General features: G+C 44.9%; 1 protein-coding gene across 1 annotated transcript; it reads right to left on the bottom strand.

Moving 5' to 3' along the window:
- Positions 1–221: 221 nt before the first annotated feature.
- Positions 222–26,595, bottom strand: Xpnpep2 (X-prolyl aminopeptidase 2). Its single transcript, XM_032890348.1, is given in 22 exon segments — positions 222–1,158; positions 1,705–1,800; positions 4,725–4,801; positions 5,479–5,538; positions 5,913–6,017; positions 6,558–6,627; positions 7,794–7,854; positions 9,536–9,607; positions 11,038–11,115; positions 11,732–11,841; positions 12,544–12,633; positions 13,250–13,263; positions 13,266–13,444; positions 13,759–13,840; positions 14,486–14,587; positions 17,752–17,898; positions 19,042–19,128; positions 19,368–19,472; positions 20,400–20,463; positions 21,754–21,864; positions 23,702–23,775; positions 26,308–26,595. Coding segments are annotated over 22 exon segments (2,022 nt in total). The 5' UTR covers positions 26,357–26,595; the 3' UTR covers positions 222–969.
- Positions 26,596–27,703: the final 1,108 nt, after the last annotated feature.

Raw genomic sequence — 27,703 nt, forward strand, 5'->3', positions numbered from 1 at the left:
TATTAATTTGAGTATTTTTTATTTACATTTTGATTGTTATTCCTTTCCTGGTTTCATTCCGCCAACATCCCCTAACCCTTCCCTTCTCATGGTGTTCCCTCCCCCATCCCCCCCCATTGCCGCCCCCCCAACAATCACGCAAGACACCTTCTTTTTTGAAAGTCAGTTTTCCCATCTATAAAATGGAGAAATCAGAGTCTTCCCACACAAGGTTAAGAGTCTTTTTAAAGATATGAGAGGGTTTAATAGCACTGTCATGGTGACTTCACCTTAGAAGATTAAAATGTTCCGAGTGTCAGGGGAGTCTGGGATAGCCCAGAACACCTTTCCATTCTCTCTTCTACTTCACAGTCTAAGTCCTGTGCCTTAACTCCCTGTGTGGTGGCTTGTTATGGGTGCATTGGTAGTTAAGGAGTTGTGGGGGGTTCACAGTTGGGGAGAGGACTGATACCCATCAACTGAGGTGTTCAATTGCAGGCCACAGTTGACTCCAACTTTTCTGTTCTCCATAATACTAGAGTGGTAGTTTGAGACCAGAATACACAGTCACCTCCTTCTCCAAAGATAGCAAACAGGCTACGGTAGGGGCCAGAGGCAGCTTTAGAAAGTCTGGAGTCAGTGTGGGTGGCAATAGCCCTGGCCTTCTCCAGTGAGTGGAGATGGGATGGAGCCCTGTGAACTATAAATAGGGGTATTACCCTATAGGGTCCTTTACTTTGGGAGAGAGGATCCCATGTAGCAGGCTATATGGCTCTGCTAGTCCAGGGCCCAGGGGTGGAAGTCCATGATGAGGTATGCACATCTGGGAGAAGATAGACTATGCTACCTAGGATCTGGCTCTGGAGGACGTTTAGGACAGTGGCTGAGCCATCAGGGCCCCGTGGGACATGTATGACACAGGGGAGAGGACAGCTGAGCAGAAGCAAATGAATCCCCAAACCCAACAGTCAACAGGAGAATCGGGGGCCTCTAGCAACTCCAGCTGAGGATGGCAAGGGCAGAGGCTACCCACATAGAGGCCAAGGACGTGGTATGAGGGGCCCTGGCTGACAGGGGCTCTGTGTGCCGCTCCAGCCATGCCAATTCCTCCAGCAGCTGGCGACTCTGCAGTTCTGGGCCTATGTTCTCACGGATGGTCTGGTAGTAGCGGTTCAGGTACTGAGCTGCAAAGGAAGAAGGTTTGAGCTTGCTGCCAAAAGATGAGGTCTTGGTACCATCTAGTCCCCACGATTGCAGCATCGCTGTGGAGTAGGGACCCAGCCACTTTCAGACCTCTGCTACCTTCTGGGGCTTGCCAGAGATAGTGTTCCTTGGCGGTTACTGAATGAGAGGAGGTTGCTGTCTGGCACAGTAATAAAAAGGAAGCAGAGTAGTCATCTCCATTTTACAAAAGAGACTGGTGCCCAGAATGGGGGAAGGAACCGCATCTTCCTTTTGGTAGCAGAGCTCAGAAGCCTAGTCTCAGATTCCCTAGGGCTTTACTAATTGAGTTGGGGCTTATTAGTCTGACTAGAAAGTCCTAGAAACTTTGGAATCTCTGACAAGCTGGGAGGATATGCTCCCAAGGAGTACCTAGGGTGCCACAATGTGGATCTTCCTGGTGAAGGGCAGAAGTCCTTGGGCTAGGGGGAAGAGAGGCAAGAAAGGCCTAGGGTGGTTGGAAGTGAGCGCTTCATAGGGTGAGGAGTAGGCAGTACTAAGGACACTTACCTGCTCTGGGGACAGCAGGCTGACATCAATGAGGTTTCGGTCATAGGGTACAAAGGATACCAATTCAAAAGTCAGGTAGGTCCCTGGGTACTGGAATTCCACAGGGAAGGGAAGAAAGCAAGAAAAGTGAGGGAGGTTGAAACACTGGCTGGAAGGAGTCAGGAGTACAGGGAACTGATCCTTGCCAGCTCTGGATACTGCAGCTAGCCTTGAGCCTTGCAGAGTCCCTTGTCTTGGCCAGTTCTTTTGTCTACTGCTCAGCATCCTACTTCCTGCTTCCTGAAATTTAGAGTAGACTCATGCTTGATTCTCAAAGTGTGTGAGCATCAACGGTGTATAGGGAGCACATTAACTATTTGAGCTGCAGGGAGTAATTCCAAGACCCACTGGAGGAAGAATCTCTATGGCAGGACCTTAGGACCTATGTTTAAATAATCTAGAAATGTTATTTCATCTCATCTCATCTCATCTCATCTCATCTCATCTCATCTCATCTCATCTCATCCCATCCCATCCCATCCCATCCATCCATCCATCCATCCATCCATCCATCCATCCATCCATCCATCTATCTATAGATATGGTCTCCTGTTGCCTAGGCTGTCTTCCAATTCACTGTATATCAGAACATGACCTTGAGCTTTTGATCTTTCTGCCTCTTACTTTTGAGTGGTAGGTTGACAAGACATGTCAAGTTCATTTGGTTCTGAGGATCAAACCTAGGCTATAACCGAGCCACATCCCAGTGCCCACAGGTACTAGAAGATCCCCAGGAACTCAAGTTCCAGATGGTTATAACTTAAATATGGATGCTGGGAACCCATCCTGGGTACTCTACAGCAGCAGCAAATGCTCTTACTGCTAAGCCATCTCCCCAGCTCAGGATCATTTTGAAAAGGGCTGTATAAGAGTCTAAAGTGTGGGAATAGAGCCTGATTTACTTAACCAGTCACAGGTTTGGGGGCTTTTGCAGTTGTTTTACTATTACTATCAGTGCTCCAAGTTGTTGACTATGTAAACATCTTGAACTCTTGGGACTATATCTGGAGCTTATACATCGGGTGGAGGGATAGCTGAAACAAAAGGCATAGAAACTCTAGTGGAAATTTCCATAGATATTGTTAAACTGCCCTCCACAAAGTTTGTCCCAATGTATACTTCTCTCAACAGTGAATGAGGCTGCTCACCATATCACATTCTCACCAGCACGGGACATTATCAACGTCTCTAAGTTTTACTAATCCGGTAACTGTATATACATATACACATATATATTCATATATACATGTTTTAAAAAGTCACACAAAGTAGATCCTGCCACACACACTTCTCCGTATCTTCCTCTAGTACTTTTACTTAGTACTAAACCCAGAGGAATGATATGCTAGTCTATTCATGTTTTGATATATACATGCTTAATTAAGAATGCTGTTGAGCATCTTTTCACATGTAATGAATTATTGTTCATTTTATTGAACTGTCTCTTCATGTCCTTTGCTCATTTCTCCCAGTTTTGATCGTATAGGAGTTCACAGTAAAATTAAGAATATTCATCCTGTCTTTGTTGCACTTAACTTGAAACATCCTTTTGTTTTGTTGTTGTTGTTATTGTTTTGTTTTGTTTTAAAGATTTATTTATTTATTATATATAAATACACTGTAGCTGTCTTCAGACACACCAAAAGAGGGCATCAGATCTCATTACAGATGGTTGTGAGCCACCATGTGGTTGCTGGGAATTGAACTCAGGACCTCTGGAAGAGCAGTCAGTGCTCTGCACCACTGAGCCATCTCTCCAGCCCTTGAAACATCTTTTAACTTTGGCTATGATATGATTTTCATACAGACATTTTCTATTTAATTTAGTTTTGAACCCTTTTCCCCATCACTTCTGGGTCTTTTCTTGAAAGGTCCTTTTCCACTTGGGAGTATAAATGAGTCTATATAGGTTTTCTTGTAGGCCTTAGTGGTTCTATTGGTCACCAGGAAACTTCAGTTCATCTGTCAGCAGGAGGAGGGAGCTAAGAACGAGTAGGAGTTATGTGGATATGATCAAGGCACATGGTACTGCTGATTCCATGCAGTGACTATGTGACAACAAACTGTCTTTGGTCCATCTGGAATTTTCTTTGCTGTAACAATGATGCCATTCCGTTTACTCCCCACAATGATTAATCATTCATTCCCTTGCCTATTTGTGGAGTGATTTGTCTCTTCTCTCCTGTGGCGAAACACCAGCGAACTCCCCATGTTTATGTGAATTGGAGGTTTATTAGAGGTTTATTTCTGGACTGGCTGTTCTGTTTCATTATTCCTGCTGTCTGTTTCCTCTCCAGTGCCACCTTGGTTTTGCTGGGATAGTTTATGCTAGGCTTGGATAGGTCTAGTTTTCCCTATTGCTCCTCAAGCTTTCAATATTTTTTTTCCTAGCTGCTTTGCATGTTTATTTTCACAAATAAACTTTACTATCATTGGTGAAGTCACAAAACTATCCACTTAACATTGAAATTGAGGTTGTCTTGAATTTATAGATCAATTTAAGGAGAATGACATGTTCATAATATCAAGGCTTCCTCCCAGAGAGCACCATTTACTTAAATCTTTTTTATGTGCCCTAGCCGAGTTTCTCTGTGTAAGTCTTTTAAAGTTTATATCCAGGTATTTCATCTGGTTGGTTGCTAAAATATCAAATCTTTATTTCTAACAAGTTCCCCTGGGGATTATTATGTGCACGGAGAACGGGTGATTTAGGCCAGGGATGCTGATTCACTTGGTGTGGAGTGGGGCCTGGCACTGATATTCAAAACAAAACAAAACAAAACAAAACAAAAACCCCAGCTTCCCAGATGATCCCAGTGTGCAGCATGAGAAACAGATTTATAGGATTCTTGAGGACCCGAGTAAGACTTCAGGTAAATTCATACTTGTACATCAAATGCCCCTCTCTTTTGGCCTTTCTTACTCCCATTCATCCCAAAGTCAGCACCATGTCATATGTCTAGCCCATGACATACCTTGGTCTTTGCTTCTACCACGAGGGCGACGTCTTCAAGACGGATTCCAAATTCCCCATCCTGGTAGTATCCAGGTTCTGAGAGACATGTATAGAGATGCTAGTGATATTAAACCATGGGAAAGATAGACCGATGCCGAGGTTGCCCCTAACACCTACCCACAAGTAACTGCAGAGCCGGGTAGCCTAGCTGCCTATGGTTTTGGCTCTGTCAGCCCCACAACTTGTTAGACACCAGGCCTCAAATCCTCTCAGGCAAAACTTGGACTCACTCTCTCCTTTGTAGTCTAGTTAAGAGGACTGGAGTCTACTTGGGGCTCTAATCTCTGTATGCCATTGTCCTATTACCCCCATATTTGATAGACAACTCCATAGTCTGGGTGTACATTTGGAGACCATTTCCCAAGGATAAAAGGAGAGTTATGAAAATCCAGGAATGTTGGCACATGCTTGAAATTCCAGTACCGAAGGGGTAGAAGTAGGAGAGCTTAAGGCAGCTTCAGCCATAGAATGAGTTCAAGGACAGTTTGTGTGACATAAGATGGTCTAAAAACCAAACAGCAAAAAAAAGAGGGTTTGGGCAGAGGACTTGGAGTAAGGGTATGATAACTGTTTGGGTCTAGATTTGGGGGAAAAAAGCAGTGGTAGAGCCCACTGCTCAGTATGCTCCCTAAAGATGGGTGCATATGACTGAACTCCCCAGATAACTCTACTCTGGGATTGGGTAGTGGGGTGGAGGGACTCATGAACCATACCGATGGAAGTGAACATGCCCTTGGCCATGGCCATGTTGTTATACTGGAACCCCACTGGCCCTGGGAAGGAAGATATAAGCATGGTTTTAGCTCTCTGTGTCACCAGCTTGGAAGTGAGCAGGTTCTGAGGTAGAACATGTAGCTAGAGGGAAGGTCCCAAGGTATGTCTAGAAGAACTTGTCATATCTGGAACTGGCACATAGCATACAGGCTTTGATTTTTCTTTCTCTGGGATATATGCCATTTAGTCAACAGGCTTTGGTTCTCTCTCTGGAATGACTACTGACAGAATTCTTCATTTAGCCCTTGGAGCATCTTTCCCCATCTGGTGACCTTGGGTGGGTCATACATTTAGGGGGGTAATTGCATGGCTATGAAAGGCTCTATATCATGGGAGAGGGTCAAACATAGGAGAGGGCTGAGAATATACTTACACTCATGCACGCAGAGGAAATTACCAATGCCGTGGCCTGTCCCATGACCATAATTGAGCCCAACTTCCCATAAGGCTCTTCGAGCAAAGGCTTCCACCACTCTCCCTGAAAGGGAAAAGAGATTGTTTCTGATCCATTGGCTGGACTTCAACTGTCTACCTTGGCCTTTCCTACTCAACTTCTAGAGTGGTACCTGAGGATGAGGGCTCTTAAGAGGACACTGGTGTGGGATGGAGAAAGGCTGATTGGTGAAGCCAGTAAGAATCTCTGATGAACCCAACCCAAACCCTCACTATCTCTAGCACTTAATACATTACACTCATTATCTGGACTGATGACTCATGACATAGGCCTTAGCATTTTGATAATGACTTCCTCTAAGAATTGTATATGACTTCTGAAACTCACAGTGACCTTCCCTGCCTCTGAGCGACAGCACTGGATTAAGAGGCAGAGGACTTGGGTTCAAGGCCCAGCACTCCCACTAATCCTATGTAGGACCTTGAGCAAGTCATTTTTCTTGGCTAGACTTTCTTCTTTATGTGAGAGGGATGGGCTATCCCACTAGCCTCCCAGGATAGCAACCCAAGCTCCATAAAATCAGAGCCTGGGGTGCCTGAGTCCAGTCCGATTTCTGAAATCTACCTGATGTAGCAGCAGGAAAGACAAGTCGGGACAGATCGATGTTTCCCATCAGCACACGCGTGTAAGCCTCCTGGTAAGAAGAGGGGAGGAAGAGGTGATTTGGAGCACAAGAGGAGGGGTGAGGGAATTTCCAGCTGCTTATCCTTAGAGCAGATGGGAATGGAGGCCCAGGACCAGGGGTAGGAGACTCCATGTGTTTCTGTTAGGCTTATATACAGGGGTCATTGTCATGTGCGGAGGAAGTGTAGAGAAAGGGTAGTGACTTAGTGGGTGGCAAGCAGTTCTTTTTCATCTCAAGTCTAGAATCCTGGCTTGGCCACTCACTGACTCTCTCCCCTCTCTGTACTTTGGTTTTCTCATTTTAGTAGGATGCTAATGGTTCCTGGTTGCTAAAGGCATAGGATAAGGTGGACTGACTACAAGTAGAAGGCAGTGAGCAAATGCTCAAGCAAACTTAGCCTAGTTACTCCTGTATTCCTCACAGGTAGGCTTGCAATTTGCTATGTAGCCAAGGTTGGCTTTCAACAGTAAAGCCTCCTGTCTTTACCTGCCCAGTATGCGCTACCATGCCTTAGCAACTTCCTTTAGTTTTTCTTAAGGCCTGAAGTTTGGGTTGGGCCTGATCATGTGGCAGAACAGGTTTCCTGTTGGGAGAGAGAGATAGGCAACGGTGACCTATTCTGGTCACTGCTAGTGGCCATGTGGTCACTTCCTTTCCCCATACTCCTGCATTGGCTTGCCATTTGTGGCTCAGAGGAAACGGATTCCTCAACAGGCCAAACTATGAGTTCCTGGAGGCCCGTGAAGCAGGAACCCTTCTGGGTTCCTGGCCTGCTGGTTGCATGCAAGCAGCTCCCTAGCCCACCCACTCTAGCCGGTGTCTCAGGTTCCACTCCAGCTGAGCAGTCCTCCCTGTTTTCAGACCAGCTCTAGCTCCTTCTGATCTGTGAGATGCCCTGTGCTATTTTTCTCTGCTAGAGATAGCTTTCCTCCCTTCTGCAAAGGACAGGCTGAACACACAGATGGCCAATGTCTAAACATTCATAGACTGACATGGCAAGAGAGTACACATGGTCTGAGGTCTTGGTGGTACTCCGACTTTGCATTGGCTTTCCTGGTACTTGTTGGGTGACCTTGGGCAAACTACATGACATCTCTGAGCCTCAGTTTTACTCCATCAATTTGAAAGGGTTCTTGATGAGGGAATGAAGGGAAAAATTTGGGCCCAGTACTTACCTTTTGAAAGGCAGTAGGAGTACCCCAGTGTACTGTTCTGGTGATATCTGTGGTCCCATCCCTGTGGAGAGAGGGAACTAATACATCTAATTCTGCTGAGTACTTGGGAGGAAGGTGCTTCCTGTGTATTTTCTATTGTTTGTTCCAACTGAGGTTTGAGAGACTGGGCTGGAAGGGGACATGGGAAAGGGCAAGAGGAATATAGAGGACTGGGCATGGTGGTGCATGCCTGTAATCCTAGAATGCATGAGGCTGAGTTAGGAAGACTGGGATTGCAGTGCCAGTATGAGTGACACAGTGAGATCATGTCAGAAAGAAAGATTGATGAATGGGAGGGGAGGAAGGGAGGATAGGTATCACCATCAGAATCACATCTCAGCATCCATGTAACAAAAAGACTTAGTAGAGTTCTTAAGGTAAAAGTCATTATGTTCAGGGCATTGCCTGCCTGCCTGCCTGTCTGCCTGTCTGCCTGCCTGCTTGCCTGTCTGTCTGTCTGTCTGTCTATTTCAATAAATTACAGATGGAAGACTGAGGTTCAGAAAGGTGACATTATCCTAACATTCCCACAATCATAGCCATTTATCATTTATAGGACACTTCTGGATTTCCTCAAAGAGGACAGCAGAGCAGGCCTCCTTATTAAAGATAAGGCCTCTGAAGCCATTAGGCAGTGAGGTCATCTCCCTCCCCAAGATTTGGTTAAAGCCAGGCTGGGGAAAATGCTGACTCCTCATAAGATGCTCTTATGAACGTGGCTTGGAATTCCATGAAATCGAAGCCAGAGACAGCAGGTCCAGCTCACAATCATTAGCTGTAGTTGTTAGGCACTACACATACCCATCCCATGGGGGAGGCATGGAGAAAGGGTCCCAGGACTCTGGGGTTTCTTGCGAGTAGGTCATGGGGCAAGGGGAACTTCTTCCTCAGGAAAGAAGAGGAAGTGAGGTGACTATTTCCTTACCTCACCCTCTTCTGAGCATGCCCCAACCCAACACGCCCCCACAAATTTACTTCCTCTTTTGCAGCCATCTCAAGTTCACCCAGCATCAAACTAGTGTTACATACAGGCTGCTAAACGGAGCACAAAGCAGGCTGGCTCCCTAAGAAGTGTGCTATGAACAAGAGTCTCTGTCCTCAGTGCATTCACCCTTCCCACAGCATAGAAGTTGGGAAATCCAACAAAACTGTGAATGATTAGCCACACATTTCAAAGGAATATGGTTAGCTCATTAGGCATGATTGTCACACTAGACTGTGTAGGTTGACACTGTACAAAGGAATCACATCTAAAGGGCTCCGTCTTTTATCTGCCTCCCTCTCCAACATTACATGGTCACTCATCTTGCCACAGGGAATGAGCTGGGTTTGATGACTCTGATGTGGGCTATGTCTAGGGCTTGCATGAGTGGGTGAGAATATAGGTGTTCATGTTTGTGCAGCCAGGCAGATCTGTGTAAATAATTTTCAGACTTAAAAAAATTCCTCAGCAAGTAGAGTCTTTTTCTAATTCTTACCCAGGTGCTGCATGAGTGCTCCCATTATTCTAATCTCTGTGTGTTTTCTACTGTTCAGATGCCCGCAATGAGAACACGAGAAGGCTGCTCAGGGCTTATTCAATGCAGTTCCCCACTTTAATCAAATGAAGACCTATGACCCAGGAAAGCTAGCTTCAGCCAGTCTCAGGAAGCCCATAATGTGTGAGCTGAGAGCCAGGCCAAGGCACGATGGGGTGTACATACCAGTATTGGCCTCCAGAATCCACCAGGTACATCTCATCTAAGGACAGCTTACGGTGCAGCTCTTTTGTTGGGCTAGGAATGAAAACAAATACTGAGAGGAGATACTCTGAATCCTGCACTAGGCAAACTGGGTAGAGCTGAGGACAGGGACTGAGGAGAAACAGAACTCCCTTTACTTGAGAGGCTAGCCTTCCAGGCTCTCTGCTCTGGGGAAATAGCTATCTTCCCCCTCCCCCAAAACCCCTGGGAAACACTTGGCTCCAGCTGCAGCTGCAGCTGGTGTCTTCAGCACACTTCTGTTTATCTTGCATATGGCCAAGCAAGACCTCGATCCTTGAAAGAGGAGCTAAGAGTTTCAGAGGCTACTTGGTTTGGCCATCTCTCCTCACATAAGAATAAGCACACAGAGGTAAGAGGTTCACAGGAAAGCAAAGAGGTTCTGGGCCTGAACTTTCTTTCTCTGTAAATTCTTGATGCATCCAAGAGGGCCCCAAGGATCTAGGGCACAGGAAGAGAGGGGACTTTAAGAATAGGACTGGACAACAATATTTTGGGGGATTGAGGTATATCAGCTCCATCACTCTCTAGCTTCCATGGGAAAGGCTTGGGGAGGCATAAGGGAAGGGAACTCTTCGATACACCAGGTCTTTCTCTGGAGGGCCTCTGATTCCTTTTCTATCAAGTCTAGGCCAACCTGATGCATCTGGTTAGTTTGGTCCAATGTTATCAGGCAGGCCTACTGTGGTTTGTTTTCTGTGAGACCAAGTATCTGACTAACTTATATATTGCACTCACTATGATTGACAGAGGCCTTTTCTATGTGGAGTTTTGTGTGATAGTCATGCCTGAAATCACAAATTGCTAGCCAGACTGAGTTATGAAGAAAAACCCTGTCTCAAGCTAGCTGTAGTGTTGCACACCTCTAATCCCAGCAGTTAAGAAACACAGTCAAGAGGATCAGGAGACCCAGTCTTGACTACATAATGACTTTGAGGATAGCCTGGGCTAATGAAACATTGTCTCAAAAAAAAAAAATCCAAACAATCACAAACCACCACCACCACCACCACCCCCACCACCACCACCACCACCAACAACAACAACCAAACAGAAAAAAAACCTCCAAAACTAACCAACCCACCAAACAAACAAAAAACCCCTAAGCCAATAAAACTATTTCAGAAAAACAGGTAACAAAAATTAACAGAAATAGCTTCTAACAGCATCTATGCTTTCCTTGAACCATGAAGACCCCAGAAGCACTCAAGCACTCCCCAAATTTCTGCTTTTTGGGAACAAAAGCCATACTCAGGCCTTTTAATTTCAAGGAGATTCCAAATGGCCAAGGAGTTCCTTCCTTGACCACCCATAGTGTTGAAGGTCTCAAACCTTGAATATTGACTCAAAGCTCAGAACATTCCCATCCCAACCCAGGCCCTCTATACCCACAACCATGAGCCCTGCTCACAAGCGCTGTGGAAAATCCCTTGTTCCGAAGTTACCTGTAATGGGCCAGGGCGGCGTTCAGGCCACTAGCAGAAATGGTTTCAAAACTGGGTCCAGAGGAGAAGTTTTCATTCCTAAGGAAGGCAAGGTAAGGAATGGTCAGAGACTGGCCCAGGAACTAAGCTGTGACTGGGATATGTCACACAGCAAATGCCCAGCTGACTTCACCCCAATCTGACTCCCTTTGCCTCTCCTAGCCCCACCTCCCCTAGCTTTGTCCTATCACATATAGAGAGGCCATTCAAGCACAGAGAAGATAGATTATGGACACCAATTCTTCTCCTTCTGCCTCTATTTTACTTATGAGAGAGAAGAAAGGTAGTTCTCTGTGTCTGAAAACCATCCCACCCGTGCGCTATGTTTTGCATCTCAACCCTAGATGCTATTCAAGAAGCTTTCTTTCTACTGAAAGCTCCCAAGTGTCCCAGGGCCCCCCTGGCCTAAGCAGGCCTTTCCCAGGGAGAGCAAGCCGTGTCCGAGGCATTCGCTAGGGGGTGCTGTTGGGTTGTCCCGCTTTCAACAGGGCTGGAGAATATCTTCCAACACCCCCAAGCACAGCTCCCAGACCACCCACGAACCTGTCAATCTCACTTCCAAATACAAGCAGGATCTTTCTTCTTCCTAGGGAGACTAATTACTCCTCACTTCCCCATCCCCCACCCCCGCACCAAAAGATAATAAGTTCAGTACCGTCGTAACTGATCAATGTGTTCTGCCCCAGAAAACTCATCCACCGTGCCTTTGGGCACGTTCTTCTCCAACCAGACCAAGTACTGGATCACAGCCACAGCGTCCCGCACCTGAAGCGGGAACAGTGACTAAGGCGGGCCAGAGTGGCAGCTTCCTCTCTTAGGGAAGCCGATCAGATAGCTGCCCTGGGACTGAGTGCTTTGAAAACATAACAATTTTACTGGCTACTGGGTAGCAAAAGGATTCTCGTTACTGTTTATATCTAATCAGAGTGTGCTCATGTTTTTAAAAGCCTTCTTATCTTTATAAATACACACTGAAGCGGTGACAGTAGAAATGAAACGACGTGTGGGATTTGCTTTAAAATAACCCAGCAGCAAGGGGTGGGAGGGGAGGGTCATGCACAGAGGTGGGGTGGGGAGGGCGGTGTTAGAGGTGAAATAGCTTTGGGCATGACTTGATTATTGAAGCTGGGTAATGGGAACATAGGGAATCTTAGGCTATTTTCTGTTCTGTAGTATACGTTAAATTTTTTTTTCTGAAAAAAAAAAAAAACTTTCCAAATAAGGTCTTTTATCCTAATGTTAAGAATCTTCTCTTGCCAGGCACAAAATTGTTATGCTGACAGTTACTTAATACAGGCAGTGTTTGAAGCAATGCAATCGCCACGTGTAATATCTACATATCTATATAGATATAAATAGAGATATTTGTTGCTTCTTGCCTTCTTTTAGAGACTTCCTCGGGCTTCTGCCTGGAAGGCATTATAACTCATCAGACAGACCTCCCAACAGACCCCCCAAAGGACTTACGTGGCTGCCTTTCAAGAGAGCCTGCTCCTTGCTGTTCTTCACAGCCTTGATTAACATCACTGGGGAGTAGGTCTCTGTCACGAGTTTTTCCTGTTGAGAACATGAACCAAAAGATGGACTAGAAGCACCGTCCAAGGTAAGTGGTGCTTTTACAAAGGGCAGAGAGGAAGTCCTAGCTAGGGTGAGACTGTAAGACTTGCTGATCTCTTTCATGGCCAGGTCCTCTCCTTTGGCTGCTTTCTGAATAGGTAGGTCTTTCCTAGTTTTCTGCATATAGGTTTCCTTGATGAAAATTGTCCTGGCACTAGCAGTCAGGTCTGGCATGTTGGAGTTCACAGGCTGTTCTATCGTGAAAGTTTCTTACACATATCAGAGTGGTTCCCAGGCCCCAAGCATATACTATGGTAGCCAATGGGCTTCACAAGTACTATATCCTTGAAGTCATACAACTCTTATAAGGGCTCAACCTCATGACCATTTTAAAGAAACAGAGATCTAGACTGACTGAGCTACTTGTCCTCCTCCTCCTCCTCCTCCTTCTTTTCCTCCTCCTCTTCCTCCTCCTCCTCCTCCTCAGTCTTCCATCAATGAGTTCCAAACAGCTACACAGTGCACATTAGCTGACTGACAAGCTGGACCAATGGCAGAGGGGTCCCATTTAGACAGTTATGTCTGAGCAGAAGGAGGCCAGTGATCATAAACCTACCTTTGGTATCACTTATAGACCCCATAGGTGGTATAGCTGATCCCAATCAAGATTTTCACATTGCCTGAAGCATAGGCCTTCACACCGTCACGAATTTGACTGTACTCTTCAAGTTGCACACACATGGGTAATGTGCAGTTTGTATTCGGGTACTGCAGGGTCTCCAGGCTAAAGCGACTCTTGTTGACAAACAACCTATGTGGAGAGGGAAGACCAGGAGGGTCCTGAGTGCCTGCCTACTAGGGGGAACACATGGAATTGGAAGCATATGGGGGTCTTTTGATTCCAAAGGGTCACAGGGAGCCGACATAGAGAACCAGGGGATTAGACTTGGGGTTAACTGGGACTTCTAGTCAGCGGGCCAGAACAGCTAGTGGAGGTTTCCTAGGAGAAGTCTGCTGTGGTAGGCACCCAAAGTTATGAGTAGCCTGAAGGCTGTGACCTCAGTGGTACAGGATAGGGTGGAAGCCGGGGGAGATTCACAACAGTAAGCCGAGGAGAAGCTGTACCTGATGGAAGAGTCTGTGAGCAGTGTGTAGGAGTAGAAGAAGGGGTTATAGGGGATGTCACTGCTACGGAGGTTGAAGAGCCCTGGAAAAGAATTGATGGGATTTTTTGAGGTCATTCTGAATGGGGGCAGCATTTATGACACCTGTGTTCCACTATCTGTTTTGGCTTCAAGATTACTACTGACAGCAGTTTGTGGCATCTGCCTATGAATGCTTCTCAACCTTTTTAGAGATCCTCAAGCTGCTGAAGAGAGCTATAGATGTCTCCTCCATAAAGAGAGGTGACATTAAGCACTAAGTATTGGGGCATCCTCCAAATGTCTGAAGCTCAGCCATAGGAATTGGGCGGGAAGTTTTCAGCCATGTGGGAACAGAATAGGATTACTCTGGGTATCAAAGTTGGGACTCTGAGTGGCCTAGATGACAATCAGGGTTGCTGCTGGCTTTGTGGACCTTCGTTCTCCTAAGAAGACACAATTACCCTGTTGCCCTGGCCAGTACATTTCACAGGTAGCCTGTGGGCTTACCCACTTGCTTGGAGCTCCCTGGCTTCCTTGTTCTGTAGCCCTGAGCAGCTACTCTCTCCTACTCTAATCTCCCACAGACTATGACCACAGAGCTCATAGGAGCTGGTGAATATGTTCTTATTTTAGGAAAATCTCTATGTCACAAGGCCCAGGAGGCTTGGGACTATCGGACCCACTCATGTTCACAAATCCCCACTCACAGGCTGTCTCATCGAGTGCGGATAGAAGGACCCCAGTTGGAGCCATGGTGTGGTTCTGCATATAGCTTCGGATGGTGGATACTTTTTCCTGCCAAGTGCTTCCTAGAAGCAAAGGAACCCAAAGAAAGTATGAGTGACATACATTGTCTTTGGCACAGGGATCCTGAGAAAATCCCCAAGAGTAGTAGTTTTTCTTTATTGCCGGTGGAAGATATGGAGCATTGAACATTGAACAACTACTCTGTGATTGAACTACTCCAGCCCTCTATATTTCCAAAAGCAGTAGAATTCTATCACCAAACAAGATCTGACTTTTGTTATTCATGACTTGCCCCCTAACCCAGATGGGGGCTTCAACCACAGCCCTGCTATTAGTCATCACTGGGTGTGATGGTGAGCAAATTACTTGACAGCTCCGTGTCTCATTTTGCGAATCTGTTAGATGAGGTTGGGTTGGAACAATAGTATCTAACTCAATAGGTTTGCTACAAAGATCAAATGGATGGACATTTATAAATCCATAGAAAGGCATTTGCTAAGTCTCATATTGCTTTTTTTTTGACCTGTCAAAAAACATATAGAGAGAACAGAAGATTTGCTATAGAAGAATTGCATTTAACTTGGCCCAGCAGTAACTCCAGCACTCAATCAACCAGCCATGGATACTGGACTAAGCACGTCTTGTGTGTTGTTTTAATTCTTGTACCTTCCATTTTACAGATGAGGTTTCAGACAGGTAGAATGAGTTGCTTGGAGTTTCATAGCTGAAGAGGTGCAACTGGGATTTGAACCCATATCTGTGTGATGGGCCTCACCTACATTCCTAATCTGCACTAATATATTGAGCTTTCTTACTAATGCTTTCACTCTTTAAGTGGTCTTTAAGCCTTGTCCAGTGCTTTCCTTCCTAGAGTGCTTGTATCTAGGTTCCAGGTTCCAGGAGTTCATATTTTATCTCCTTTTCTGCCTCCTGCAAGGCACTGAAAGTCTTTCTCTAGACGGTACTCGGGAAAAAATTGGCAGAATGTCATAAGCATTAAGAGTCATACTTGGGCCCAGATACAGAAATGATAACTTAATGGTATTAAAAAACTTTATGCAAATGGGTAAAACTACTCAACTAGAACCAAAAGCTTTGCCTCTGATATATTTTTAAAGTTTATTTTATTCTGATAAAACAAGACATTTTAGTCTTCATAAAGTACACAATTCAGCTGGCTTTCAGTATACTCACAGTGTTGCACAATCATTGCCAGTATCCAATTCTAAAACATTTTCAACACCCCCAAAGGAAACCTATTAAGGAATCCCTCCTCATTTCCCCTCCTTCCAGCCCCAGGAAATCACTCTACTTTCTGTTTCTATGAATTTGCCAATGCTGGGTGTTTCATATAAATGGAATCATACAAGTTGTGGCTTCTTCCACTTAAAATTATGATTAAGATTTATAAGTATTACTTCGTATGTTGGCTCATGACTCTATGGGAGGCTGAAATAGGTGGATCACTGTGGGTTTGAGGCCAGTTTGGGCAATATAGTAAGTTTAACTTCAGCCTGGGCTATGAAGTGAGATCCTGTCCCAGAAACAAAACAAAACAAAACAAAACAAAACAAAACAAAACAAAACACCCAACAACTTATAACCCACAAAAGAAAGATGTGTGACTATGATCTATTTTGAGAAAACAGAATCACACACAAATGATCCGACATGTGCGTGGCTAACTTTTCATGTGCCAGCCACTCCTTTGCCTTTGCCTCGCCACACCACCTTTAACACCTAGACATGGCTGGAGAGGAAAATTCAATTTCGTCTAGGCATCTTGAAGCTGAACTCTGTTCTTTGGCTTCCAGGCTAAGCTCTGACTCCAAATGGCTTTTCCTTGAAGACTAACGATGTCTCAGCGTCTCCTAGCTTATGGGAAGTGACAAAATCAACATGAATTCTGTCTCAATCTTTTAGAGCCTTTCTTTCCATTTTATCCTCACCTTTGCCTGGCATAATGGAGCCCCTTATATCTGAGTAAGATGAGTGGTATTTATGATCAAACACTCACAGATAGCAAGTCTCTCCAGAAACTAAGTCAAGGTGCACAAAGAATGTTTCGGAAAGTTATATTGGAACAGATAAAAAAATTGGACACTGTTTCTACTTGTTTCATCATAGCCACAATTTTGAAATTTCCCTCTTACTTTCTCGACTCCTGTCTAAATCAGAAATAATATGTGGATTTGTATGAGGAAAGGGGGTTTTCAGATTGCTCAATGTGACAAGAAATGCAACTCCATTGGCCCATTCAGAACTTCCAGGGAGGTCAATGACCAAGACCCAGATTCATAATAGGTCCCCTAGCCCTGGCCAGAATTCAGTTATTGCTTACAAGAATCATAATGCAAACTGATCTTTTCTATCAGATTAAGATAATGCCGATGAGGTCTTGGTTACAGATGTTAGACTTTTCTGGGTCAATTAACCTTCTTTTGTGGTCCAGCCAAAACCCTCTTCTGTGCCACGACCGACACTGAACTTAGTCATTTACTTCTTCTGTTCACGTCAGTTCTGTCCAAAATCTAAATCCCTCATTAGAGTAGAACCAGAAGTAAAAGGCTGAATGAGTCAGTCAGTTTCCACTACCAGATAAAGGAGTACGATCATGGGTCTTCTCTCTTAAGAAAGTTTTTTTTTTTTTTTTTTTTTGAGGAGTGGGAGACAGAGTGAGGTGATAGCTGAAGAGATGACTCGACTGTTAACCACACTGGTTGCTATTCCAATGGATGTGGACTTTGATTCCCAGCACACGCACTGCAACTCAGACTCCAGTCCCAGGGGGGTCTAATGCCCTTTTCTGGCCTTCTCAAGCACTGTATGAACCTGATTGCACAGACAATATGCAAACATGCAGGCCAAGCATCCATACACAAAAAAGTATAATGAAAATCTTAGTTGTTAAAGAAAAGGGTTTTTTGTTGTTCTAACTTTCTTTGACTCTCCTGTTCCCTCCTTTTCTGCTGTACCCTTCTTCATATGCTAGTAATGTTTACTTCAGTATTTTCTAAATATGGTCTGGCACCTTTGGACTCTGTGAGGAGAGAGAAAAAAAATCTACATTTTTAACTAAGCACCTCAGGTAGTTAGTCAAACATTACTTTGTTGCCTTGGTTAATGACATTTTCAAGGGGAAAAAACCATCAGCTGCACTGGAAATTATGCTGGTAGGGACCTTTGTTCATACATAATTGGAAGGAGAATAGGCCTATGGAATCACCTGTAAATTCTTTTGGCAGGGCATAAATGGGTTGGCTTGGCACTGGGGGCCTCTCTGACCCCCATGCCACGTCGACAAGGTTGGTTGTAATGGATAACAGGTGTCTGTTGGAGTCTTGGAGTTCTTGATCATAATTTTCCCAGGAATCTGCAGAGATAGAAAGGAGTCAGTTGCCCCTTGTCCATTAAAACTCAGGAAAATCTGGTCTAGGCAAAGTTAGTCCTGCAGCCTTGCCTTCGATTGGCTCCTATGGTTCCAAAGTCTGAGGTTCCAGCCCTCTGAAATGCACATCTCTCCTTCACAGTGTATCTTCCATCTGTCTATTCCTGCTTTTCAAACCTAACTCCACCTTGGTGCCGTCCACTGTCAACTAGGTAATTTTGCCCTTCTCTGCCCCATTCCCCACTGCAGTACTACAGATTGAACCCAGGACCTTGTGGATGTGAGGCAAGCACTCTACCACTGCATTATATACCCTGGTCTTTTTAAAGTGTCAGTTATGGGGGCAGTCCTTCTGAGGTACAAGCCATTTTTATTAGGATGTAATGGCACTGTTCAGGGCATTGGATAGGCTAACAAAGAGGTTAGTTTGGAAATAGGAGCCTTTCAATGAATATTCATGAAGTCTTTGATGGTATGGGCTATCCATCTGTCTGGGGCTCCAGAAATTGGGGAGCTGTATTCTCTGGAACCCCGATTTGCTCAAAGGCCCTCCACACTTTTTTACTCTACTAAGATACCCTTCAAAAAATGTTTTTTTAAAGAGATCCGGCACCTGCCAGGATTGGTAGACTCCAGAATCTGAAGATGGTTCTGGGGGTTAAGGACATCCCAGACCGGGCTGGAGATGGTTTGAAGCGTTAAGAGCACCCAAATCACTTCTTCCAGAGGTCATGAGTTCAATTCCCAGCAACCACATGGTGGCTCACAACCATCTGTAAAGAGATCCATGCCCTTTCGGTGCCTCTGAAGACAGCTACAGTGTACTTATATATAATAAATAAATAAATCTTTAAAAAAAAAAAGGATATCCCAGACCTGTTTATCCACTAGATCGTAATTATTCCAAGTCTTCTAGGTTGGCTTTCTGAATTCATGCTTTTTACAAAAATTTGGAATCACTCTTTTAACATATTTTTATTACACAATCCATGAATATCTCTTTGTTGCAAAATATTTCTACAGCAGCAACTTCAAGATCCCCTCTCCCTAAGCAAATATGCGTGCCTCCCGGGAGGCTGAGCCACCTTGGCAGCTCCCACAAATCCAGAAACTAAGAGAAGAACATACCAACAGAAAAGAGGAAGGGGTCAAAGCCCACATTCTCTCCATCAGGGACTTCAGCTAAGATCCAGGCGACAATCGACGAAATGCTAACTGAAAGATGGGAGGGAACACAAAAGTCACTTCCAAGACCAGTGAGTGCCAAATGGCATAGGCGCTTCTGTCTGCCACATGTGTTCTTTACGTCTGCTTCAAAGATCAGAGATGCCCTCCTGTTTCCTGAACTTCCCACAGAGGCCATGCACTATTGTACAGACACCCACTCACCTGTAGTTCCCCAAACCTAGTCTAGGGTCCAGGGCTGGGGGGACAAATCCATGGGAGCCTTCTACCTTCCTTATGGAGTTCCCAATTGCAGTCCATCTGCCTCTCGGCCTGAGTCCAGTAACGACTATCGGTCCAGACAGTTGCTTTTTTCTTGGTCACCACAGCAGTACCTGCAGCAGAGTGGAGAAGTCTAGAGGTGAGGATAGAGAGGAGTGAGACTTTGTTGTACTAGCTCAGTCCCAAGGGGCTCTAGAATGAGCTTCTCCCCCTACCGAGGTAGGAGATGTTAAAGGCATTCTTGAGGAAAACTACGAAGAGCTCATTGGGCAAACCATCTCTGCTTTGTACTATTGGTCCTTCTAGAGGGAGGGCCTTTAGAACTTTAAGTAGGAAAAGAATCTGGTTGGCTCCTGCCAGTCCAAAGGAACTAATGCTGCACATGCGTGTTCTCAAGAAAGATGAGGGCTGATAAGACATCAAACTAGGTGCCTCCCTGAGGGCTGATGGGGAAGATAAACAGAGCAACTGTGGTAGAGAGAGTAAGGGCTCACAGTGTGTGTTGGGGATGAGGCAGAGCACCTTGAGGATCAGGAAGGAATGTGTGAGGGTCAACAAAGGAAGTTGCCTTTCATTTAAGGGAACAGGATCAGGCCCTTCAGAAACGGAGAGGAGACCTCATTAAGAGCTATGTTAATGTCACAGTTGCTGCGTAGAGTGATTTTGTAAAAACATCCCAAAAGTAAAAACTTTATCCCCAAATGAACTATATTATGTAAAAAGGAAGAGCAGGCTTTTTGTCAATAAATGTGGAAGTAGCAATTGCTTCAGAAATCAGCCCCAAGGAATGCTAGGCTAGGCTGGCTGTGGCAGAGGCAGCAAAGCATAGGAAGGAAAGCAGAGGCAGCTCCTGTGTGGGAGTGTGGCCAGTGGGGTCTGAGGTATTTGACCTGGGGAACATGCTAGGTTTGTGGGGGTGAGGAGAATGAGAATGAATACCAGCCCATGGTTTTGGATGCAGGGGAAATGGCCAACCCGGGTCCTCTGTAACCAGCTTAGGTCTACCAACAGAAGCAGTGAGGACAGATAATGGCTCTTACCTGCAGACCCTGTGAAGCCAGAAATCCATGCTCGCCTCTCATCATGTTTGCCAATATACTCACTCTAGGAAACCAACAATACCATCATTAACTTTCTTCACGGACTCAGGTACCAAGAGGAAGGCCACAACTACATCTTAGATTTTTAAAATATCATGTCTTCTTTTCCAGTCTATCACACTAATTGGATATTGCATAAATCACTTTTGTACAGGGCTTTATCCATTGGCCACTGAGACAACCATATATCCATGGCCACATCTGCAGCTCCCACCAACTTGGGCCTCCTAAAAAAGTATTGGGGAAAATGGAAACATATTCCATATATACTATAATTCTTGTCATTATTCCCTTGCCAAGCAAACAATACCAAATTAATATATTTGTATTGTAAGGAATTATGTTTTCTAGAGATGATTTAAGCATACAGAAAGGTCTCATAGATTATATGCAAAACACTATGTTTTGTTTTTATATACCAGTGTTGAAACATCCTTCTTTTGGACTGTTGATGCAAGATGACTTTATATTAGTTCTCATCATCCTGAAGACACATCGCTGTTATTTTTGCTGAAAAGAAGCTTTGGACATTTAGTCAAAGCTCAAATACGCTCAGAAGGTCAATAATTAACTGAAGCAGATATTAATTGACGGAAAATGCCTTTTCTTCTAGTCAGTTGGTATGAGAGCAGTGCTGAGGAAAAGGCAGAAGTACTGGGGGAAAAGGTAGGCTTAGTAGGCAGGGCTGCTATTTTGGGGAAATGGTTCTTACAGAGACCATCACCTTGTTCTCTGTTTGCTTTCTCCCCTCAGTCTACTGCCACATGTATATAGTCTAGCACCCTGGATCATTGCACCGTTCCCACCACAGGGTCTGTGACAAGCTGGACCAGGAAGTGTCTGTGTGTAGACATGCGCATGTGGAGGTTAAAAAACAAAACTTGTGGGAGTTGGCGCTCCTATTCTACCTCATGAGTTCTGAGGACTGAACTCAGGTTATTGGGCTTGTTGGCAAATGCCATTACCCACTGAGCCATATCCCTAGCACCAATGTTGTTTTTATAATGTTGTCTCTACAGGTCAAGAAAATTTGGCCTTGTTTTTCCTCCAATGTAAGGAGGTATGTTCTTCAGTTAACCTTGCTTGATGTATGGGTTTACTTTGTCCCCTTTTGTCAGAATGCTTTCCCTCTTAGCTTCCCACGCCTTCCCATGTGCTTATTTTGTGGTTTGTGTTTAGGGGCCAACAACCCCAAGTAATTGAGAGGGAAGAGATATGAGAGAGAGAGAGAGAGAGAGAGAGAGAGAGAGAGAGAGAGAGAGAGAGAGAGAGAGCGAGCAGAGCTGGTCCTTACCATGTGTGCATCCGTGTCTGGGATGATGTAGGCAGAGAGATTCGACTTCTCCATCTGCTGGCGGAGGGCTGCAAGCCGCATTGTTGTATTGACAGCAGTAACTGGCAGGCGCTGACAGATAACATATGCATTGCTTAAATAAAATGATGCCTGTGACTTTGCCTCTAGGGAAGCACCCAGTTTTTCCTGAGGGTGAGTTTAGGGGTATTTAGGCTATATTTAAGAGTGACGGGGTGGCTGCTGATAGCATTAGTTAATCTAAATTAAGAAGTCTAAGCTAACTACCGATGGAGGTATAGTAGAACTTGAAGACCCTGTGGAACAATTAAGGGACCTGAATGTCCACTGGATATGTAGATGAAAACTACAGGGGTTTCCTCCATGGTCCCAGGCCAGAGTATGGGCAGATCCTTTTTGGGATATCTTTTTTTTCTTTTTTCTTTTTTTCAGAGCTGGGGACCGAACCCAGGGCCTTGCGCTTGCTAGGCAAGCGCTCTACCACTGAGCTAAATCCCCAACCCCCTTTTTGGGATATCTTGAGAGTCCAGTTGACAGAGTTATTGGAACAAAAATATGGTAATAAATATCTGGTTTGATTTACCCCTTCCATTGTTGGGGGATCTCATTTTAATATATATATCCATGCATACATTTAAAGGTACATTTTAGTGTTAAAATATTATCAATTGAAATTATGGATCAACTGCCCTGTTTCTATCCAGTGACCCATTGGCCCCAAATGGAACTAGAAAGTAAATGAGTACCCTGGCATTTGCGACATCTCGCAGAAAGTTCCTCTTTAAGCCAAATATTTCTTTAGCGGGCCTTTTATCTTCCAAATCAAAACCACGTTGGGGTTTTTTTTTCTTGTTTGCTTGCTTTGCCTTCTCTTCAGCAAGAACTCCAGACTTGTTCGCATATGAGAATGCTGCAGCTTGCGCATCCATTTGATGGCCCTAGTGGTCCTATAAAGCTGCCATTGTATGCAGACGTTCTAAGTTTATCTTGAGGCTCATTCTAGAGTCCAGCAGTGAAGCTGGCCACCTTCTTCTCATTGGGTCCCATTTGCCAACCTCGACCCTCCCTTTGCTATTTAGCTAGATTTTCTAGCTCTCTGGCTTTCTCCCTGCCTCCTTTGGTATTTTTCTTTGCACAGGTTCCCTCTAAAACAGTGGTTCTCAACCTGTAGGTTGTCACCATCAGAAAAAAAACAAAACAAAACATATTTCCAATGGTTTTAGGAACCCTCTAACCATATATTTATTTTCATTGCTACTTAATAGCTATAATTTTGAAACCGAGTTGTAGCAAATTTTTTAAAGATTTATTTATTTTATTTATATGAGTACACTGTAGCTCTCTTCAGACACACCAGAAGAAGGCATCAGATCTCATTACAGATGGTTGTGAGCCACCATGTGGTTGCTGGGAATAGAACTCAGGACGTCTGGAAGAGCAGTCAGCGCTCTTGACCACTGAGCCATCTCTCCAGCCACCCCATTTACCCCATTCCCCTTGGTATTCTTAAGATCATCAGAAATAGGTGTTTTCCCGTGGTGGCAAGCAACAGCTTGAGAAGTGCTACTCTAGAATTTGTATTCATTCATTCCATTTGCTTCTTTGCCTCTGGCTAGCCTCAGCCAAGAGCCAGCTAGTGATCTCTCTCACCACCCAGCCTCTTTGCCTCCCTTCCGGTAGAAGCTTCTCAGCCTTAGGCCAGGACAGAAGCCAAAAAGTGTGGAAATGAGTGGGGTTGGGGAATGGAGCACCCATGGTGGGTATATTAGATACCCGAGTTGCTGCTGCTGTTGGATTTTAGTAAGAAACAAGGGTTCCAGAGTGCAGAAATCAGAAGAAAGCCTGCAGGAAAGGCTAGCTGCTGGACTAACAGGAACCGGAAGGAATGTTTGGGTGAGACGGGCATGTGGGGGTGGGGCTAAAGCCTCACCGGAGGATTGGTTGAACAGTCTCTCACATCTTCTCTTCCAAGGGACTCAGGCCCTGGGTAACTCCATGCACATGCTAGGAAATGGGAGACAAACCTAGGGTTATTTGGGGGACCAGAGAGCTTTCACAGAGTGAAGGGACATCTTCCCTCAGCTTGCAGGACCTGTATCCTTTAAAACACACCAGGCTGGCCAACTCTATTTGAGACTAAAAATAATCACATTTCATGGAAAATCAGGCTGACTCGAAACTGAATGGCACCCTGGGTCACAGTCATTGACAAGTGATTGCCACTTCTGGATGGGTTCTACTGTTCATCACATTAGTTTTCCATTTCTAACCTAATTGTGTCTTTTAGGTCTAGTGGTAAAGTGAAAAAATGGTATACATTAAATTTTCAAATCAAATTTTCTTTGAAATGCCCTAGAGGGCCGTGTGTGTGTGTGTGTGTGTGTGTGTGTGTGTGTGTGTGTGTGTGTGTGTGTGTATACGTGATTTATTTAAACCCAAGTGTCGCTTGTACCCTTTCTTATGGTCAAAGTCTCAGCTTACTATTCTGGGCATCAATTAACTGTAAAACAGCAATTCTAGTCCAACACCATCACTGGGTGGAAAAGGTGAATAAACATTTAAAGATTTCCTACTGCATGCCAGGATAGGGAACTCTGTCATTTAGAGCCAAGTGAAGCACTGTGTGCCTCATATTTCAACACTGTGGAGGGGAGAGGCAGAAATGCAAGATTAACTTTGCTGTGCTGCAAGTTTGGAGCCATCCTGGTCTTCATGTGAGGCCCTGTCTCAAAAGATAATATAGAATAAAGTACAAATGGACTCCACAATGTAACGGCTGCACAGTCCTGACACTACTGAGATCAACTACAGGCCGCATATATAACAATGATCCTATATAATTATATAGTCTAATAATGTTATAGTCACCCAGTGTTTTTATAAGTATATTCCATGTTATTGTGTAACAAAAAAAATGCCTAATGGTATATTTCCCAGAATGCAGTCCTACTGTCAATGGGCTACAATGGTCTCTCCTCTGATATTTGTGACAACCATGTGAGAAATTCACTTTCTATAATGGAAGAGGTCAAGATCCATGTAGGTTTGATAATTTGTTCAGGTTTTGCCACAGTGAATGAGTGGTTAGATGGAGATTTGAACCTAGGTCATCTAAGGAGGGTGTAGAGGATGGTGTTGGCTGTGTGGCTCAGTGGTAAAGCCTTTGCATTCTTCAAAAAATATAAAAGTCCCCAGTTTTAGTTCTCAGGACCATGGAAGAAACAGGGGTTCCCTTTCCATCTTTTCACCAGACCACGTGTAGGAAGTGGTCCTGGAAATGCTACAAATGACTCACACTATATGGAGATCTATTTTCCAGTTTGGGCTCTTTACCAAATTTTGTATGATCCTAATGAAGAAACCCAATATTCACTGAACAAATTTTTTTAACTGGCAGCTATGTGCCAGGCACCGGAGCTGTGTAAAAGAGAGCCTTCCTGACCTGAAAGTCTGTTGATCTCTCACAGTCCTTTCCAGACTTACTTCCCTGGGTCCATGAGAGACTAGTTACCATACTTTTACCTTTTAAGTGACTTGAGAAACAGGTAGAAGGAGCTGTGTTGTAACATCATGAAAGCTCTGCTTGAATGACTTGGCCTCATAAATTCAGAGGAGCAATGATACCCGTACTGTTAATCTAAGGAAATGAACCCCCAGTTCTGTAGGAACAGCTCTCTAGCAAAACAGCAGCGCTAACGCCGACATAGGAAGTGAGACCTAGCCAATCCACACTCATATGAACACCAGGGTCTATCACTCTCTCTCTGTGTTCTTTGGCACAGGGGTGGTACCAACGAGATAACTGGATGCTGAATTAATGAGCAGGCCCTGCTGTCAGGGAACAAAGAGACATTTTCCCAGGACCAGGGATAGTGGTGGGAAGCTGAACTGGATACCTAGTTGAAAACAAACAGGCCACCTAGAGTGATGCCGCATCTCTTGATCTCCTTCTTGTGTAAAACTTCGAGATTGACCTTTTTGGTGCCTGCCCTGTCCCACCAGGTTCTTTATCGTCCAGTAAGAATTCTGGTAAGTCAGTGTCGAGAAAACTTCTACCCTTCAGTATCTGATCACCTTCAAGATCACATCAGATCAGATTCTTCATCCCCCTCCCTTTGAGACCTCACCATCCTGGCCTGCCTTCAGCAAGAATCCTGTTAAGTTAGTTTAGCAAGAATTCTCCATCTTTGGACCTCAAGGATTCCTCTTAGTAACTTCCTGGGCAGCAAGTCCTCCAATCCTCACTGGTTCAACATCCGTAACAGACTGCATTGTGTACCTGGCTCCCTTCTGCAAGGCCTTTCCTGCAGACATCTTAAAAAAAAGCGATCAACCTCCCAAGTGACAAAAATCATTTTGTCCAGGGGATGGAAAGGCCAAACTAGATTTGATCAAGTCATGAACCCACCAGACCTTTTCTGCAAAGATAGAGTGACAAAGAAAAAAAGATAACCTGAATCTAGCCCCTTCTCAAACTTTTCGAGCCTGGAGAGAAAGATCAGCGCTGTCTGCCAGGAGAGGCTGGGGTGCACATACCACAGAGGAGAACAAGCCAGGGGTAGCATTGCCAGTAGGCTTGGGCCATTGGGTCTCCAGATGCTGGCGATGAGTAGATCAAGGGAATGGAGAGAGGGTTGGCTTGTTTGGTGGCCTCTTCTTCCAGGCCTTTCCTGGGCAAGCAAACAAGGCCCGATGGCTTGTCTTGAGCTAGAAGAGGAGCCTTCTCTAACCTGTTGTTTCAGAGTCTGGGAAATACAGTGGACAGAGAGTTTTAAGCTGCCCAAACAGCCTGTGCTGGTTTCTTGTGGGTGGGCGTGAGCCTGTCCCCGGCAGAGTCCAAAGATCTGGAGATTGACGAGCAACAGCGGTCTCAATCTGCCCTTCTCCCAGCCCCTCTCCAGCAGCTCCTATCCTAGCAGTTTCCTGAATTCTGTTCCCCACCCTTCCAGGAAGCTGTTTCCTATTAGCTCACATCAGGCACTGGGTGCAGCCCTGCTTTTGCTTTGGGATAGATATTTGCTCCTACTTCTGTTCCTCCTCTAAGCCCTTCTGTGTCCAAAAAAAAAAAAAAACTAGTGAATGAGTGCCAAGTGTTCTCCCATCCTGCACCCAAATCAGGGAGGTTGATTGCAACTTGGGAGGGGTTACTGTCTTACAATAAAACTGGCATGAGATTTCCCCACTGGTCCATCCTAAAATATACCAGCAGACCCTCCCTCGGGATCCCCCAGTCCCATTCAGCTGCATGTTCTAGGCTTTATAAACCCTAAGCTGCTTAGGGACCTTGATATCTGGAATGTCTTTGAAGGCCCAAAGATCTGCAGGGACCAGGGTATGCCACTGAAGTGAGAAGACCCCAAAGGAGGAGTCTGAGGGCTCTGAGAAGACAGAGAACTGGAAATACTCTTGACAAAGCTTCCAGAACAGGGATTTGGTCGCCTAAACAACAGAACTCACTGGGAAGGAAGCAGAAAGCTAAGAGCAGAGATCATGGGCGTGTGTGGTAGCAGCACAGGCACAAGCTCTGTCCCATCAGGGAACCTCATGTCACATCAATTCTAAGATAGCAGCTCCAAGGAAAGGCTCTGTAGAACCTTTGGTCCTGTGAGCTCAGAAAGAAATTCTGACAAGTGACAAGTTATTATTTGTTTCAAGATGGGGTTTTATATCAAAAGACCAGCCCATGCTGGCCTTGAATTTACAATCCTCCTGCCTCAGCTTCCTGACTACTAGCATTACAGGCATCCTGTCCAGTTTTGACTTTATTTCTAATGTGTTTACGTCTTGTTTGTAACCATAATGAATTTAAGGCGGCTTTCAACAATCCATTTAAGAATGAGGAAGCATTCCTAGCATGGATGTTGGGTCGGGCGGGGAGTGTGAAATCCTACCCTTATCTAAGGTAACTGATTGCTCTTAAGGGAGGGAGAGT

The sequence above is a fragment of the Rattus rattus genome, chromosome X (assembly GCF_011064425.1).
Source record: "Rattus rattus isolate New Zealand chromosome X, Rrattus_CSIRO_v1, whole genome shotgun sequence".
NCBI classification, from domain to species: Eukaryota; Metazoa; Chordata; class Mammalia; order Rodentia; family Muridae; genus Rattus; species Rattus rattus.